Genomic DNA, 20,004 nt, shown 5'->3' on the forward strand with positions numbered 1-20,004 from the left:
ATTAGCAGACACTAGTCTTGTTTATGTGATCCCTTTGACACTTAATTCTATCATTATGATCAATTATGAACTGAAATTGATCACTTGGACTAGTGAGACGACATTGGTACATGCCACCTTGATGGGATTGAATTGGAATCCCCTAGTACGTTTCTTTTTTTTTAAATTATTCTATGCATTTATTATTAACAATTATCAATGCATAAAGAGGTGACAAAAAGCTCTCAAACACTCTGCACAATTTCACAAGACTCATTGGAAGGGAAAAAGTGACTGAGACAGATCAACAGTATCTTAGGGTCTTGGTGGGCGCATTCCTGGGGGAGGTGGACCTCTAATTCCTGGTGGAGGGGGTCTCATTCCTGGAGGGGGCATGCCTATTGTTGTCCCTTGAGCAGGGGGGAGCCCAATTGGTGGACCCATGGGTGGTCTCATACCAGGTGGCAGTGCCATAATTCCTGGAGGTGGGGTTGCTCTGCCAACAGGTGGGGGTGGAGTCCCTCGTCCTGGTGGGTACTGTGTTGGGGCTCCAGCAATGCTGGCAGTAGCAGCAACTGCAGCAGCTGCAACAGTGCCTCTTCCCTGTGGAGTCATTACCTGCTGTGATGGGCCTCCAACTCCTCTGACAGGGCCTGCTAATCCAGCAGGAGCTTGGGACCCCAGCTGGTACACCTCTGCCAGCAGCCCTACCAACTCCAGGGCCACCTGCAGCTCCAGCAAGTGGTACCCGAGCAATGCCAGTATCTTTTGGAGGTGGCCCCTCAACAGTCATGGATACCAAGTTCTCTCCACGTAGCAACACCAGACCCAAAACCCGCTTTTCTTCACGCTCCCGTTGTTTTGCATTCTTTGGCTTTATCTTCCTGAACTCATCACAATCACAGAGGATCAAATTCATATGCTTGTCAAAAGCCTTAAAGGTGCCAGTGAAGATTCGGCTATCTTGCAGGATACATCTCATTCTGTAGTCAGTGTGCTGCAGCATCTTGCTACTCTTGCCCACAGTCATGATTGCTGTTCCTCCAAATTCAATGTCCAAAGTAAAATTTCAGGACCCTTACGACCTAAGGGAAGGCTATAGATAAAGGTGTGATGGCAGGTACTCCTAGAAACAATGCAAGCTGGGCAGAAGCTTCACAAAAAGTAGATGGAGCCTTGATATTCCAATACTGCTTTAACCACCTCTTGGTGTCTCGGCTAAGAATGCCTGTCTTAGTTCCGCCTGGAAATCCACCACAGGTACTTGCTGCTGTTGAGAACGTCTTGGGTACAACTGACACTCTTGATTGCTCAATGAAGCAGTCCTCCTACGTTTAACTTGGACTTCCACTTCTGGCACGTGCTGCTCTGTAGTCCCTCTCAGGTGTAAGCGATCCCTGTTGATGTACCCTCTCCTGTCGAAATCACCTCGGCATACCCCAGCCCGCACCACGCTGCCGAAACTCTACCATTAGGGGTAAGTCCAAGTGAGCATGTACCAAACAGTAGAGGGCAGCGGCCTTGCCTTTCCTGAGGGCTTGTTGAAGTTGTGAGCATCTGAATTCTGGAAGCCAGGTCTTCTGGTTCCCCTCACATTTATGTTTTGTCTGCTGGTCTGAACATACATAGCCTTTCTTCTTGCCTCTGTTGGGAAACTGACATGAAGGAAAAAATCCTTTTTTCACCAACAAAGCTTCATGCATATGCCACACTAGAAATGAGGAGGCACCTGAACTGTGTCGACTAAAAGGACAATTTGAACACAGAGATAAATTTCTAGATGTAATCATAACTTCCTCAAGAGTATTTATAGGACTGATTGTTTTTCTTAGAGAAGGGAAAAGCTCCTCCTTCAATAGGAAGAATATAACTAGAATGAAATTTAAATGAGATGATGCTATTGCTTTGAATTCAATCAGATTTTTATTTGGTTAATCTGTTAGCTTCTTGTAAATCTTTACATTGGATGCCATCGATGATTTAGATGATTCTTAGACTCCTATTATTTTAGTCACACATAGAATTTTGACTTTACTTCTTGAATATTGAAATATACTTATGTCCTGAAAAATGGGGTACTTAAATAATTAACACTCAATTATTATTTACAACAAAATATAAACTGAGGGTGTTATGTAGAATAGCTTACCACAATTGCATGTGTAGATGGACAAATGAGCAGGAAGATTTAAAAAGTAACAGAGGCTTACTGATTCAATACGTGATTGGGAATGGGTCACTAATGGAAAAATCAGAGGTTTCCTCACACAGTTGCTCTTGGGAGTTCAGTTATCCTTGGGAGACAAACATAGTAAAAAGAAAAAAGATAACAGTTTGTTACTGGAAATTACATAAGATGTACCTGGATATTGCATTGCAGAGTCTTCATTAGCTTAATAAAAATTCATATAAATTTTCATGGAGCCCTAAAATTTCAGCACCAGGAATGCTGAACACACATATGTTCCTGTATACATTTTCATTGGTGCTTTTTGCTCAGATCATGATGGGACTCCACAGATTTATCTTGCCAGTATAATCACGTGCAGCCCTTGGAAGTTCGCTGCAGTGTACTTACCAATGTCTTGACCTTTAGATTGGAGTAGTTTAAACACCAGTTCTTCAGTACTTACTGAGATTTTCTTTAAAAATGTGTTTGTGTTACTGTAATGTAGAATGGACACACAAGACTCCCTTTACTGAAACTTGTATGGGTATATCAAGCCAAGGAAAAATTTACTAACACTATGATTATTTTAGAAATGTTTATTTAGAAATGTTATTTTAGAACTTTTTAAGGAAAGAGCAATTACTAAAGGACAATATAAGAATCTTAGAAAATCATCTTCTGGGCAGTCTTGTCTTAGGTATTAGTCCTGCTGTGTCATTTACAGATGGTTGATCAACTTTAAATTTCAAAAGTGTTTTCCATGCTTACTGTGTATAAAGGAGGACAGAGGGACTGCTATAGTTTGCATATTATTTGTCCCCCCGAAAGATTCACATGCTAGACAGTGTGGCAACCTTGGAACCCCTAAATAGTGTAGAACCCTAAATGCTGGGGCTAAGGGGAAGGTATTTAGGTCATTAGGGATACTGCCCTTGGAAAGGATTAAGATATTTCTCATGGTTAATTCTTTTGAAAGAATTAACAGAGAGCCAGTCTGGCCCCTCCCTAATATCTGGCTTCCTGTCTTAGCATGGGATCTCCTTACCATGATGCAATCTGCCATTATGGAATACAGTTAGAAGGACTATAATCAGATCCAGTGCTATTGCTTGAATTTGCAGCATGAATACTCTGAGAAATACAAGCCTTTAAAATTTATGCAGTATCCAGTCTCAGGTATTTGATTATAGCACAGCAAGTTACTACAAGGACTTAATGTCATCGTGCAGAAATATAGGCAGTTAGTTGTATGTACATTTGGCATTTATCAGGAGGCCAACACTGCAGTTCTGACTCCTTTACATAGCTGGTTTTGCACCCACTTACATTCTAATGTAAAAACATGGCATTCTACATCTGCCCATGTGAATTTCCTAGGTACAGCAAATATCTAACAAAATAAAAATTTTAATAACACATGAAAATATATGTCTTAGGAAAATATTAACAAAACAAATGTAGTTCTCCCATCAAGGGAAGTGATACAAACCCAGGAGTCAGACAAACTGGTGCATAAATTGGGTAGTGTTTGTAAAGAATGTTAAAATACATGTGATGCTGTGAGATTCTATCAGATTCTCAAACCAAAATAATCTTGACTGACACTTATCAGCCATGACTAGATCATTGAATACCCTGGAGAGAATACACTGGATTGCTCCCCAGTCACTGGGAAAAAATACGTTCTGAAACAATTTTATCTTTACATAAACTATATTCACATTTTTCAGATGCCTTCCAAATACTAATAATGCTTTATTATAAATGCATACATTGAAATGTATTGGATGATGTAAACATGACAAGTTTTCATGCCAACTCTGCCCTAGTAGTAGGCCTGATACCCCAAGAATGCACTCAAAATCATTCCACACTGATTCAATATGCCTAAATGAAGCAACACTTTGCTCCTCTCAGCAGTCAGGTTTTCCCATCATCAGCTCATGACCAAAGAATTGCTACTTTATTTGGGTAAAAATAGCCACAGTAATAATGGAACTTGCTTTGACTGGCTTAGGAAAGTAAAAGGATGATTTCAAATCAAGTCATAATATGTAAGTAAAAGACAGATTGGTAATAGTGAATTAATTATTTAGAAATCCAAGGTGTATATTTTGTCCCCAGTTTTAGGGTAATATTTACAGAGTAAAATAGAAAGATTATTGAAAGTACTAAAATTGTGATAACCCCTAATCTATTGTGGGTTCAATTTACCAATACAACTTAAGAATTTGGAATCCTTTTCATTGCATATTCTGTTACAATACCTGGCTTTACAACCACAAGGTCAATGGGTCTAATATTTAACTATGCTTAAAGTGGAAAATCACTGGTTAATTCTAATGGTGAATAAAAATGCATGTTAATTTAACTAAGTCCACTCATGTGGGGAAATTAGGCACACGTGGCAATTCAAAGATGGCGCCCAAAGGAAGTAAGGTGAGCGATACCCAAAGTCGTTTACCGTTTACCACCAAAGCTGATTGGCTGCACAGCATCAGGGGAGGTGACAACTGATGACAAGTGTACAGACATATAGCTGGTTCTGTAAAAAGTTGCCCTGTAAAATGACCTTTTAAGTAATTGGTTGGTCCTTAAGCTCTGCCCCAGTAATCATGTGGTCTTGTGCTTTAAAAGGCTTTGCTAAGTGCCAATAAACCGAGTTCTTGCTTGCTTGACTTGACTCCCCACTGCGTCTGACTGTCTCCCAGATCGGGAGGCTTGGGAACGGCCGAGCGGTACACTTACCTTTCTTCGGACCCAGTCCATCCTCATTCGGGTGGACTAAGACCCTGCACACTCAACCTTTATGAGTACCACTGTGAGGGTTAACATCTGTGTGAAAATGTGCCTGTTAACTGTTGACTGAAGATAAATGGCTTATCTCAAAGGGTATATAGAAACAGGAGTAAAACCTAAAGGTTCATCATTTTCATGTTTATTGATTTTAGATGTTATTTCAATCTATGTTATATTAAAATGGAATATTTTTCTGGTAATTCAAATAATACTACAGTTTTGAAGAAAACATGGATTTTTAAATTAATTAGATGGACCTCTTAAAAATATATAAAATATGTCTCCAAAAGGAAGCAATAAAACTGCATGTGCCCATGAGTCCTGGGTACTTCTCAGCATCTGGCTGAGCGTTATTACATTACTTGTGGTATTTGTTGCTCAGCCAGATGGGCACCCAAATCCCTTTTAATTTTCTTGGAAAATGAACAGCAGAAGCTTTTCTATTTTGTGTTTAAAAACAATGTTTCTCCAAGAGTGAGCCACTAAAGTATTTCTAGGTATAAGTACTCACTGTAATAAGTGCTTCACGAGTCTTCATACCCCTGATATCTACCAATTAAATGCTGATACATGATTTTTGGGTTTTAAGAAAAATTTTAAAGTGCCTCCAAACTTTCCAAATATTCTTGCGGGCTTGAGCTACTTCTTTAACAAGGGCTGCACACATCTGTTTGCAATGAATGAAAAACTCGAAGAGGAGAATGGGCCATGTGACCCTTGGAGAACCCAGCCTTCCATCTAAAACATTTTGGCCACTTTCCATCTGAATATTTTTGTAGATCTAGGCAGAAGTTGGGCTTGAGAAAAATAATACCATGGGAGAATTGTATAGAAGACTAAGGACACTGACATCTCAAGAGAAGAGAAGAAATGCAATACAGAGCAGTACTTTTCCACATTTTATACTGGTCTAACCTATAATATTTGATCAGGAGACTGAAGAGAAAGGTTTCTCAACATTATAAGCTAGAAAAGATACTTCCACTAGTCTACCACCATCACTGCATATTATTTCAATAACTGAAGAACAAAAATCACCTTGTAATAGCTAAGCAGGTGTCAATTCTTTTTTTTTTTTATTCAAAGCATCAGGTGCTAGGTAGTTTAAGTCTTGTGAGATGTATCTGTCACAACTTCTTTTCCAGAAAAAGAAGCTACAGGTGATGTGTAAGTGAATGAAATGACTATACTCCAATTAAAATTGTACTTATGTACACTAACTTGACATATATATATATATATATGTATATATTTGACAGATAGAGTTAGACAGTGAGGGAGAGAGACAGAGAGAAAAGTCTTCTTTCTGTTGGTTCACCCCCTAAATGGCTGCTACTGCCAGAGCTATGCCAATCTGAAGCCAGGAGAACGGTGCTTCCTCCTGGTCGCCCACATGGGTGCAGGCACCCAAGCACTTGGGCCATCCTCCACTGCTTTCCTAGGCCACAGCAGAGAGCTCGACTGGAAGAGGAGCAACCGGGACTAGAACCTGGCGCCCATATGGGATGCCAGTGCCTCAGGCAGAGGATTAACCAATTGAGCCAAGGTGCCAGCCCTAACTTTTATAATTTTTTAATTTATCACATATTATTCTTTATTTCAAGTATCTTAAAGAATGCCATAAGCATCTTTAGTTTACCAGTCCTACCCTACAAAAACATGCAACATATCAGAAACAGTCCTTGAGCTGTAGTTTGGTAAAACCTGATCTTGAGTAAAAATGAGAAAAACTGTAGACAGAACCATGTGTCTCTTAAAGTTGGGAATTTTTCATTAACATATTTGGGAAAACATTCATTGGTTTTACTACTTATGGAAGAAGAGGCTATTTCACCAAATTTGACCAGAAAAAATAACTAAAATATTTAGTATATAGGTGTCATCTCAAATTGTAATCTGTTAAAATTTGCTAAGACCTGTAGTGATCAAAAAAAAAATTTATCTTCCAAATATCTGGTTTTTTAAATGTTTTTTGCTGTATATTTTTATTCTTTTTTTTTAATTTTTTTTAATGAATATAAATTTCCAGTGTACAGCTTATGGATTACAATGGCTTCCCCCTCCCATAACTTCTCTCCCACCCACAACCCTCCCCTCTCCCGCTCCCTCTCCCCTTCCATTCACATCAAGATTCATTTTCAATTCTCTTTATATACAGAAGATCAATTTAGTATAAAGATTTCAACAGTTTGCACCCACATAGAAACACAAAGTGAAACATACTGTTGGAGTACTAGTTATAGCATTAAATCAAAATGTACAGCACATTAAGGACAGAGATCCCACATGAGGAGCAAGTGCACAGTGGCTCTTGTTGTTGACCCAACAAATTGACACTCTAGTTTATGGCGCCAGTAACCACCCTAGGCTGTCGTCATGAGTTGCCAAGGCTATGGAAGCCTTCCAAGTTTGCCGACTCTGATCATATTTAGACAAGGTCATAAAAGACAGAGTGAGGATAGTAACCAATGATCCTAAGAGTGGCATTTACCAGGTTTGAACAATTATACAGCATTAAGTGGGGAAGAGGACCGTCAGTACACATAGGTTAGGAGTAGAGCCATTGGTGGTAGAGTAGAGGTTATGATTACGAAGGAATGAGGCCCAAGTAAGCTAGACAGGGTCTAGAACAAAGGACACAGTCATTATTAGATGTGCTAAGAAAGGTGCTGTCTAAGCTACAATTATGTTTTCTGATTGAGAGGCAAATAGAACCTGATAGAAGGGGCTTGATAATAATCTGGTGGGCTTTAGGCCTTGTAAGTTAAGAGGCCCAGACCTATCTATCTCTTCACATGGGGTATATCCTAAGGGAGGTGTGAACCTCCTAAGGGAAGGCACTCTGTTGACTTTCATTACTTGGCTGGCCTGGGAGGAGAGCTGGCCAGGTAAAGGCAGGGGGCATCTCTAACAAGAAATTTACAGTTCTGCCTGCAATGTTGCTGACCCTACTTGACCATCCCCTCAGCTGCAGTGGTCACTTTGGAAGTTGGGCTGAGTGAAGGGCTTTTCAGCTTAGAGCCAATAAGATCTGTGGCTCTGACCTGGGCATCCTTCGACTCCAGGGCAGGTCCATTTCCAGTGATCCAACTCTTGGCAGAGCTGCCAGGGCTCTTCACAAGCTGACTTCTGCTGAAGCCCAGGCTTACCACATTGAAAGCCACTGCAGTGGACTGGCCTGTTGGGTCTCCTTGAGGGCAGATCACTGTACAGATCAGCCATGAATAGGCCTGCCACCCATTGCTTCTGATGCCTAGCTTTCTTTTCCTCCTGGTTTGTGTTAAAGCAGACCAAAGGATGCAAGTCAAGGGAGTGCCCGTGTCCCATCTCTAATCTTCGGTGGCCTGAACTACAAGTCTATAGTCACAGGCATGTTCTGTAGTAGTTTTTCTAAGGTAGACAATGCCCATGAGGAAAATTATATTCTCACTTTAAAACTTTCTTTCCCTTTTGTCTGAAAGGGAGGTTTTTTCTACTTACTGTATACTTTGCTGATGGCGAAGTGAATCTAGCTATGAGATTATTATTTAAGTTCTTATTTTGGCTATGCTATTACAGAAAAATGTTAGCCATCTCTTTTATAAGGTCTAAAGATTAAATTGTGCGTCCTACAGATTCCTTCATAATAGAATTAGTTTCCTACCTTGAAGAGAATAGAGAAATGAAAGAACAAGTTGGGCTTAGAATAGAGAAATGAGGGAGCAAGTCCTAGATCACTTGCTGACAATAGCAATATTACATGAATACTTAGCAAACCGTTTCAACCATTAGATAACAACTTAAGAAAACATTTACCAGAAGGTCCAATGCCTTCTATAAATTTTAAGATTCATGTATTTGAAAACACCTCTTAAATATCTAACATGGTGTAGTTTGTTTAACCAGTAAACTTAAGCACAACCTTATAAAATGTTTTTAGTTTCTTTCTACCAACAAGTTTAAAACATATGATACACAGATTCAGGAAACACAAATTAAAATGTATCTTTGATTGATTTTAGCTGATTAAATTTATGGACAAACTTATCTATAAGCCATTTAAAATAAAACTCTTAATAAAATTTCCTATGTGGACATACAATATGTACACACATATAACATAGCATAATAGACCAATATAGCAATTTTAGTAATAGCTTTTAAAATCTTTAACTCTTTTTGTAGATTGCCAATTGATTTGAATTGCTTTTTGTTTTTAGATTACTTTAACACATTGCTTTAACAGAGCATCAGAGTTTAATTCTATGTCAAAGAGAAATTGAGCTTCCTGTGATCTTTTGCTGTGAGGTTTCCTTCGTTTACCTTCTTTCATATTGGTGACCATGTTTCTGTGTTTCTGTGTGTAACACATCTTTAAGCATCTTTTGCAGGGCAGGATGAGTGGCAACAAATTCTTTCAGTTTCTGTTTGCTATGAAAAGTCTTAATTTCACCTTCATTCACAAATGAGAGCTTTGCAGGATATAATATTCTGGGCCGGCAGTTTTTCTCTCTTAGTACCTGGGCTATATCTTGCCATTCCCTTCTAGCTTGTAGGGTTTCTGATGAGAAGTCTGCTGTGAGTCTAATTGGAGATCCTCTGAGAGTAATTTGACGTTTCTATCTTGCACCTCATGGGAGACCAGGAGAAGCACCTGGCTCCTGCCATCGGAACAGCGCGGTGCGCCGGCTGCAGTGCGCTACCGCGGCGGCCATTGGAGGGTGAACCAATGGCAAAAAGGAAGACCTTTCTCTCTGTCTCTCTCTCTCACTGTCCACTCTGCCTGTCAAAAAAAAAAAAAAAAAAGAAAAAAAAAAGAATCTTTTCTTTATGTTTCACTGTGGTGAGTTTGATTACAATGTGTCGTGGTGAGGATCTCTTTTGGTCATGTTTATTAGGGGTTCTATAAGCTTCCTGTACTAGGATGCCTCTGTCCTTCTCCAAACCTGGGAAATTTTCTGCTAGTATCTCACTGAAAATGCCTTCTAATCCTTTCTTCCTCTCCATGCCTTCAGGAACTCCTAGAACCCGAATATTAGGTTTTTTAATAGTATCCTGTAGATTCCCGACAATATTTTTTAGATTTCTAATTTCTTCTTCTTTTCTTTGGTTTGCCTGTTTCCTTTCCTGTTCTCTGTCTTCTAAGTCTGATACTCTCTCCTGCTTCGCCCGTTCTGTTTTTAAGGCTCTCTAATGTGTTTGTCATTTGATCTACTGAGTTCTTCATTTCATTGTGGTTTTTTGTCACTATCACAGTTTCATGTTCTACTAGTTGTTTCATTTCATTTTGATTCCTCCTTAATATTTCATTTTCACGAGAGAGATTTTCTATCTTGTCCATTAAGGATTTCTGTAGTTCAAGAATTTGTTTTTGAGAACTTCTTAATGTTCTTATCAATTTTTTGAGATCCGCTTCTTGCATTTCTTCGATCTCATCATCTTCATAATCTTGAATTGGGGTGTCTTTTTCGTTTGGGGGCGTCATAGTGTCTTCCTTGTTCTTGTTACCTCGGTTTTTGCGTTTGTTGTATGGCATGTTGGAGATATTTGGTTTCTTCACTGTGGTGTTTTTTCTTGTTACACTATGGCTCTATATTAAGTGGACTGTCTGCTTTCGGTGGAGCCTTAGAGGCTTGAGATGAGTGTGGACTGAGAGCTGTGTTTGGTTCCTCAGGGTTGAGGGTGTGTCAAAGATGACACTCCCAGGTTAGGCGTGGTAAATCTCTCTCTTTCTTTTTTTTTTTTTTTTTGATTCAAAAGGGAAGTAATTATGCACAGCTGAACGTAATTGGAGGTAGTTAGCAGGCAAATGATATACCCACAGGAGCCAGAGATTGGAAGCTCTTTCCCAAGGACCACACAGGGAATCTCTGCTGCCCTCGGTGTGGGCTCCAATTCTCCTGCAATGTCCCACTGGGTTGCCAAGTTAGATGCTAATCTCCTGTTATTTCACCCCTCCCCCCAGAGTCAGGTTTTTCTGCTAGGTTCAGGGCTGGTGCAGACCTGAGGTCGCCCTGCTTATGACGTATGTCCAAAATGGCGCCTGCTCTTTGTCTTGTTCGCCTTTGACGGGTGAGCGGAGAGAGAGAAACTCGTGTCCGTATTGGTCACTTTTTTTTTTTTTTCCCTCTCTCTCTTCTAGTTAGCCTGGTGAACTTTCCCCCACGGAGTTTTAAGCCTCATTCCCTCTAGTCTCCTCTTTCCGCTTGCCCGCTGATGTCTCGGGCTATTGAGATTCGGCTCACCTCGCGTTCCAGCGCTGGTGTGTTGAGTCTGCCGCTGGTGTCCCGAACTTGGGCTCCCACGCTCTCCACGCAGGTCCACTGTGAATCACTAGTTCCGGAAGAGTTTCCTCTGCTGTTTCTTCCCCTACTCTTCCTTGACCCTGCAGTATCTCCACTTTTATTAACCTGTGTGTCTTGCTGAACTATCAATGTGCTCCCTTCCTATTCCGCCATCTTGCCCAACCCCATTTTTTGCTGTATATTTTTATTCTTAAGGAAGGATATAACATTATCTTTTAAAAAATCTACTTCAAAAATGCAAGAATTTCTCAAATAATTATTCTTAATGATTACCAAAACAGTTATGAGAGAGAATTACAACACAAATATCATACAAAAATGTTTCCTCTAAATAGCAGGTATGGTTACATGAGATCTCTCTATACTATTTTTTTTCTTTTGAATACATTTGAAATTATTTCATATAAAATGAAAAGTAAAACTGTATGATCATTTTGACTTATTTCTATTTTATTCACTTCTATAGTCATTCATTAGATCCTGTCTATTTCTGGCATAAATTTCATCACTATACCATAAAATTACCTAATTATTTAATTGTTCTTTTTTTAATTCATATGACTTTTCCTCAGATATATATTTTATTGAAATATTGTTGACTCCTTTGATTCTTAGTTACTCCACTCCACATTACCAATCACACCATTTGCTGCTTCTTTTTTTTTAATTTATTTTTTATTTGTTTATTTGACAGGTAGAGTTACAGACAGTGAGAGAGAAAGAGACAAAGGTCTTCCTTCCATTGGTTCACTCCCTAAATGGCCGCTAAGGCTGGCACTGTGCTGATCTGAAGCCAGGAGCCAGGTGCTTCCTCCCGGTCTCCCATGCGGGTACAGGGCCCAAGCACTTGGGCCATCCTCCACTACACTCCCGGGCCACAGCAGAGAGCTAGACTGGAAGAGGAGTAACCAGGACCAGAACCCGGTGCCCACATGAGATGCCGGCGCCACAGGTGGAGGACCAACCAAATGAGCCTCGGTGCTGGCCCCAATCATCTGCTGCTTCTAAACGTACCAATATCTGATTGCTTCTGTCATCTTCTCTCCTCTACTCGAATATATTTTCCTTAATGTACTCTTGGCATCAATGGTCCTTTCCTTATGTCAAAGTTCAGTTTACATCCTATGTCTTAAGGGGAGCCTTTATTTAAATTAAAGCATTAATTTAAAAGGATAATATTTTGCCACATCAAATGTAGACTGAGTGGAGCTGGCTTTGTGGCATAATAGGCACCTGTGGTGCCAGTATCCCACGTGGGCACCAGTTCAAGTCTCGGCTGCTGCAATTCCAATCAGGCTCTCTGTTGATGGCCTAGAAAACAGTGCAAGCTGGCCCAAATGCTTGGATTCCTGCACCCATGTGGAAGACACTGAGGAGGATCCTGGATCTTCTCTTCAGAATGGCCCAGCTTGGACTTTTCTGTGCATTTGGGTAGTGGACCAATGAATGGAAGTCCTCTCTCTCTCTCTGTCTCTTCCTCTGTAGCTCCACCTCTCAAATAAATAAATAAATCTTTAAGAACATGTAGACTGAATATAGAGAAAGTATTTTTATTTACTCATTAAATAATGAGGGGATCATTAAGCTATCACAAGTAATTTACAGGATAATTCAATGATCACTATCAAGAAATCAGAAATGCCATAATGAATTAGTGTATATAAAAATGTAATATTCACCAGACAGACATCAACTGCAAATATGTAAGGGGCAATGTTTATTTTCCACATGAAGAACCACTTCCTTTGCTGTGAGTTATTTATGGTTTACAGACTTGTAAATGATCTCAAAGACAATGAATATAGCTAGCCTGCTGGAATCTGCTAACACAGTTGATTTTGTTAATAGAATACTCAGTAATCTTGTTCTGTGTGTGCCCATTTCAAAACCTTTTACAACTATTGCAGATACTGACTGATTTCCTTTCTTCCTTTTAAAGTGTTGCCTGTAGCATTTCCAGCAATTGTGGCCCATCATTCTGATACCTAGGCAAGCAGCAGTAGCATTCTCTAGGAAATTGCCAGAACATGTAATTTCATGCCTATTGCATCCTCCTGATTCAAAAAGCACATTTTAACAAGATTCCTGGCTGATTCATATGAACACTAAAATCTTGAAAGTACTGAACTATGCCCCATACATTAATGCTGAAGGAAATTGATAGTCTTGCAATGTTCACCATGTTGGTCCTATATCTTATGTTCCTTGATTTACAAACTCTTTGGGATACAGCATAAGCAAAGGAAGGAATTGATTGACATATATTATTAAATAATTCTTTTTATTTTTTTCTCAAAATAGGCAGCTGGTACTATTTTTTTTCCATTGCCAGAAATTTTTAAATAGCCTTATGTTTTACCTGTTACCTAGTAATTGTGGAGACATGTGAATTAAAGCTGAACTCATGTTGTATTGTTAGAACATCAAATTCATGAAGAAAATGTTTTATTTCTTTAAAGATTTCAGGAATTTACCATAATACAATTTTTATACAAAAGTGACACTCATAGTTCAAAATGAAAGAGAGATCAGGTAGCTACTTTAGTAGTCAAAATCCTCAAGCACGGGCTGGCGCTGTGGCGTAGCAGGTAAAGCCTTCGCCTGCAGTGCCAGCATCCCATAAGGGATCCAGTTCGAGTCCCAGCTGCTCCACTTCTGATCTAGCTCTCTGCTGTGGCCTGGGAAAGCAGTGGGAGATAACCCAAGTCCTTGGGGCCCTTGCACCTGTGCGGGAGACCTGGAAGAAGCTCCTGGAACCTGGCTTTGGATTGGCATAGCTCCAGCCTTTGCAACCATCTGGGGAGTGAGCCAGCGGATCGAAGACCTTCTCTCTCTCTCTCTCTCTCTCTCTCTCTGCCTCTCCTTCTCTCTCTGTGTAACTCTGACTTTCAAGTAAATAAATAATCTTTAAAAAAATCCTCAAGCAGGAAAAATTGTGCCTGTTTTCATTTAATTAATATGTTTTCAACATGCTATATTTCTAAATACAGAATTCCCCAAACCATCAAATATGTTTAATTTCTTATTAGAGTTAGGCATAGTATGATTTGAACTAACTATATCAGCAAATAATGTTATAGGGATAATTATCCAATTATATTTTCACATAGTAACACATCACAAATTATTCTTTTTGATAATTAAATCTTTTTAAAGAAATTTTTAATTATTTATTTGAAAGGCAGAGTTACAGAGAGACGAGACAGAGTTAGGGAGAGAGGTCTTCCAGCCACTGGTTTACTCCTAGATGGTCGCAACAGCCGAAGCTGTGCTGATCTGAAGCCTGGAGCCAGGAGCTTCTTCCAGGTCTCGCACGCGGGTGCAGGAACACACGGAGTTGGGCCATCTTCTACTGCTTTCCCAGGTCACAGCAGAGAGCTGGGTGGGAAGTGGAGCAGCTGGGACTCGAACCAACACCTATATGGGATGGCTTCACCTGCTATGCCACAGTGGTGTCCCCGATAATTATATAAAGTATAACATATTCATATATATTTATATATTTAATTTTTGATACATAAAATTGTACATATTTATGGACTATCATGCAAGTTTGGTAGATGTATACTTTATGTAGTATTAAAATTGTGGTAAAATATCTCCTCAAACATCATTTTTATATAATGAATTATTCCACATTCTTTCTTCTAGTTTTCATTTTAGAAAAATTTAGAGCCTGAGGCTGGCCCTGAGGCAAAACGTGTTGACACTGCCTGCAGTACCAGCATCACATGCAGGTTCTGATTTGAATCCTAGCTGTTCCACTTCTGATCCAGCTCCCTGCTTGTCACCTGGGAAAGCAGCAGAAGATAACTCAATTGCTTGGGACCCTACACCTGCATGGGAGACCTAGAAGAAGCTGTTGGCTCCAGGTTTCATCCTGGCCTAGCCATGGCCATTGCAGCCATCTGGGGAGTGAGCCAGTGGATGGAAGAACGGTTCTCTCTCTCTCTCTCTCTCTCTCTCTCTGTAACTCTGCCTTTTCTAATTATTAAATGGAATCTGCAATAGCAGAAGAAAAAGAAACAAAGACGTATAGCTCATCACTACCTATACACTCTACTGCGTCATGGGACAGCAGAACTTCCTCATTCCATCTAACTGTAACTGTGCCATCGGTCTACCTTACACCATGATCCCCTCACTGCTATTCCTCCAGCATCTGGTAATCACGATTCTACTCTTAACTTCTAGGACAACACTTTTAGATGTCACATATGAGTAATATCATGTGGTGTTTATCTGTGTGAGCCTGACCTATTTCACATAACATGAAGACGTCTACCTCCATCCATGCTGCTGCAAATGCAAGATTTCCTCACTTTTATGAATGAATAGCATGTTGTAAGTATTTTTACACAAAAATTGTATATATTTTCATTTAGTTGTATCATTGAGGAACAACTTCTTAAAAATTCAGATTTTAAAGTGTAAAGTCTATTCTACTTCTTCTTTAATGCTAAAGCAAATGTTCCCTACTCTGCAGCTACCAGTTAATGTAAACAGAAGCAGTTTTGGCATCACTGAATTAAGATTGGACAAATAAAGTGCTTTATATATGCCTAAAATGTATCTCTCCTATGTCTTCTCTAAATCAAGAAAAATCAGCATTATGATAAACGTAATATTGAAAACTCATGAGCTCTGGGTTCTATCAAGAACCTTGAATTTCAATTGACATAAAACACATAGATCCCTAAATGTTTGCTGATGACATGAAGCAACCAGCATATATTGCAATCACAAAAATTAATCTTAAGAGAAATCTTAAAAAGCAAGAAGAAAATTTCATCAAGTCTTTCTCCAAAATTCATTTTTCAAGTAATGAAACCCATGGATGAATAAACAATCTAATTCTTTGTAATCTTTGCAATTTTAAACTTTGCAATTTTCAAAACTTGTCAAGCTTATTTGGGACCTAGGGTTATGCATCTTAGCCTTAGGAAAGTTCTTCTCCAGTTCTCTTAAATAACAGGCTTCTACGAGTTTTGGTTTGTTTTTGAGCAAGGCACTTCCTCTCTTGCCCATTCTTGTTTTGTATTGTTTTATGTATGAGGTTTTGATTGGCTCAGCTTTTTGTTTTATAATCTTCTGACTCAATGGGAAAGGGGAAATTAGAAACTAATCTCATGTTTTGAAACTTCACTTCATAAAGTAATTTAACTTTTGCCATATTTAAAATAATAAACTGCAAGTTTTTGTTTTTAAGGGTTATTTCATAAAGAAAAAATCTAATTTTTAAGATTAAACCAATTGTTCATGTCCAGTTTCAAAGTATTTAAGTATACAGTGAGATTTAATTAATAGAAAGATTATACTTGGCAATGTCCTAGAGGTAAATAATTGCCAAGCTGAAGACCAATCTCCTTTATCCTTTTTTCTCTCTTAGTATTGTTTCTCTAATGACATTCCTAATTCAATCATTTGTGCCATGATCCTCCACTCGCTCAAACTATATTTTTTTTTGTTGAACATTTATTTATTTAATTGAAAAGCAAGTTACAGAGAGGTAGAGTCAGAGAGAAAGAAAGTCTTCCATCCGCTGGTTCACTCCCCAAATGGCTGCAATGGCCGGAGCTGGGCAAATCTGAAGCCAAGAGCCAGGAGCTTCTTCTGGGTCTCCCATGTGGGCGCAGGGGCCCAAGGACTTGGACCATCCTCCACTGCTTTCCCCAGCCATTAGCTCAGAGCTGGATAGGAACAATAACAGCTGGGTCTCAAACCATCACTCTATGTGATGCTGGTGCAGCACGTGGAGGCATAACCTACTACACCACAGTGCTGGCTACAAAATTGTATTTCTAAATAAAGATAGTTGATTGGAATCAGACATTTTGAGATATAGGCATTTATTTACCATAAGGAGGAAAGACAACTTAAAAATTTTAAAATTTATATCTTTCCTATAATTTCATTTGACACAATCTCTCTCCTCTTTTCCACTACTCTTCCCTGTTCCCCTTCCTCTCTTCTCTTCCTCCTCTTGCTTATTTTCCTTCTCCCTTTCTTTTCTTTCCCTGTTATTCTTCTTGTTTCTTTCCATGATATGAGTAGGCAACACATTTCAAGAAAGTTTGAAATGGCAGTCATTTTTAGAGCATGTTTTTTTTGTGAGTTATATGCAATGAAAGGTTCTAACAGATATTGTCAGTGTGCAAGAGAAACTTAATACCCTATCATACACTAAATTATTATAATAGTTAATATATCCAAAGCATTAAAAATGATTTCACTGTAAAAAAATACACATAATTAAAAGGCGAGACCAATATAAAAATTGCTACTAAAATCACACTTTCTTAGTGGCAGAAAAAAATAGTTGAGCCATATGTAAACATTTTTAATATATAAATACATTTGTTTTAATATAATCCACTGTGAGGATTTGATCATTTTGACACCAAACATTTGCATTGACACATTTCAAAACTAGATTACTTGTATTAACTATCTTAATCCTTCAGCTATTCATGATCCCTATTTTCATTATTGAATTATCCATCCTGGAATGTGGAATTGAGTACCTTGCCATAGACTCTGTAACTTTCAAATGTTGCCAAAGAAAAATTGCAATGGACAGATTAAAACAAGCCAGGAAGTTTGTCTTTATGATTATTGCAATAGGAACTAAAGGAAAAGTGGGAGGCTTTTTCTGGGCTGAAGAACAAGAAGGGACAATGGTCAAGGTGTTCAGGTCAACCCAATTTACTAAATATAATTTTTAGAAGCTAAATTCCTATCCTGTCATCAAACATAAGTAAAAAGGGATATTCTTCCCTTCTATGATTACATATCAAAGGTATTGCTCCAAAGAACGTGAGAAAAGCATTCAATACAATCAAATTACTGGAGCAAAATATTGGAGAGACTGTAAGACATTGGCATAGGCAGACTTCTGGGATAAGACCCTAGAAGCACAAGCAGTAAAAGCAAGATAAGAACCTTTTTCAGAGCAAAGAAAATATTCAACAAAGTGAAGAAGCAATCAATAGGATGGGAGAAAATATTTGCAAATATGCATTTGATAAATGATTAAGATCTAAGATAAATAAAGGGCTCAAGAAACTCCACAATATCAAAGCAAACAATCCAGTTAAAAATGGGCAAAAGACATGAACAAACATTTTGCAAAGGATGGAATTCAAATGGACAACAAACACTTGAAAAATGCTCAGGATAACTAGCCACCTGGAAAATGAATATAAAAACCACAATGAGGTTTCCCCTTACCACAGTTAGAATGACTGTCATCTAAAAATAAAGAAGTAATAAATGTTGATGAAGATATGGAGAAAAAGGTACCCTAATACCTCATTGGTAGAAATGTAAACTAGCGCAATCTTTATAGAGACTCCTCAGAAATCTGAAAGTAGATCTACTCTACGACCCAGCTATACCACTCCTGGGAATTTACCCAGATGAAATGAAATCAGAATATAAGTTATTTCTGCCCCCATGTTTATGGCAGCTCAATTCACAATAGCTAAGATATGGAATTAACCCAGATGCCCATCAACCTATGACTGGATTAAGAATATATGGTACATATACACTATGGGATATTAAAAAGCCACAAAAAAATAATGAAACCCTGTCTTTTGCAACAAAATGGATGCAACTAGACACCTTAAGTCTTTGTTAAATAAGGCAGTACCTTAAAGGCACATGTCAAATGTTTTCTCTGATCAGTGGTAGTTAATATTGCATACAGAACACACATACACCCACACACAAAATGTGTAAGAATGAAGCTGGAGCTCAAGAATATCAACAACAACAAAACAAATAATCCACTTAAGAAATAGGCAAAAAATGTGAATAAGCATTTTTCAAAAGAGGAAATTGAGACAGCCAACAGATGCATGAAAAATGTTGAGGATCAGTAGCCATCAGGGAAACGAAAATCAGAATCACAGTGAGATTTTTACCTCACCCCAGTTAGAATGGCTCTCATACAGAAATCAAGAAACAATAAATGCTAGTGAGTATGTGAGGAAAAAGGTCTTCTAACCCACATTTGGTGGGAATGCAAGCTAATACAGTCACTGCGGAAGACAGTATGGAGATTCCTCAGAAAGCTAAAAATAAGTGTACCATATGACTCAGCTATCTCATTTCTGGGAATTAACCCAAGTGAAATGAAATCATCAATCAGATTTATCTGTACCCCCATGTTTACTACAACTCAATTCACAATAGCTAAGATATGAAATCAACCCAGATGCCCACCAGTCAATGACTAGAATAAGAAATATGGTACACTATGGAATATTACTCAGCCATAAAAAATGAATGCCTGTCTTTCACAGCAAAATGAATGCAACTGTAAGCCATTATACTTAGTGAATTAAATCCCCAAAAAACAAATATCATGTGTTTTGCTGGCATATGGTAACTTAAAAATGTACAAAAGAGTACAAAGAAATATAATGTATAGTTATTTGCATTGTAATCTATATAAAATTATTCCTGTGCATAAACAGTTGAGAGGAAATAGACTAGATGAACTTAATTATTATGTTATAACCACACAGAAAATATTTAGATGTTACATTGTCATTGGTTGCATTTCATTGAAAGAAATTATAAATGATCAATTAACCAAAAAACTAAATATGGGCAAAATGGTTATTTATACATTCAATTATTATTTATATCCAATATCTGTATTTACACTAAACTATGGTCTTTTTTCTTTTTGATTGTTAATTTTCTTGTTTGGTGAAATATGGTGAAATATTAAGCCATTTTATTGTAATATAAACTTAAAAT

General features: G+C 38.3%; 2 protein-coding genes across 2 annotated transcripts in view; both read right to left on the reverse strand.

Annotated features, from left to right (window-relative positions):
* Nucleotides 1–242: 242 nt before the first annotated feature.
* On the reverse strand, nt 243–1,115 carry LOC133762276 (small nuclear ribonucleoprotein-associated protein N-like). The gene is given in 2 exon segments (XM_062195284.1): nt 243–652; nt 654–1,115. Coding segments are annotated over 2 exon segments (714 nt in total). The 5' UTR covers nt 1,010–1,115; the 3' UTR covers nt 243–294.
* Nucleotides 1,094–20,004, reverse strand: part of LOC133762049 (SNRPN upstream reading frame protein-like) — a 42,267-nt gene continuing 23,356 nt past the window's right edge. The window contains exon 2 of the mRNA XM_062195158.1: nt 1,094–1,444. Coding sequence (XP_062051142.1) covers nt 1,175–1,444 — 270 coding nt within the window. The 3' untranslated portion in view covers nt 1,094–1,174. The remainder of the gene's footprint in view (nt 1,445–20,004) is intronic.

Source organism: Lepus europaeus, chromosome 6, assembly GCF_033115175.1.
Source record: "Lepus europaeus isolate LE1 chromosome 6, mLepTim1.pri, whole genome shotgun sequence".
Classification (NCBI taxonomy): domain Eukaryota; kingdom Metazoa; phylum Chordata; class Mammalia; order Lagomorpha; family Leporidae; genus Lepus; species Lepus europaeus.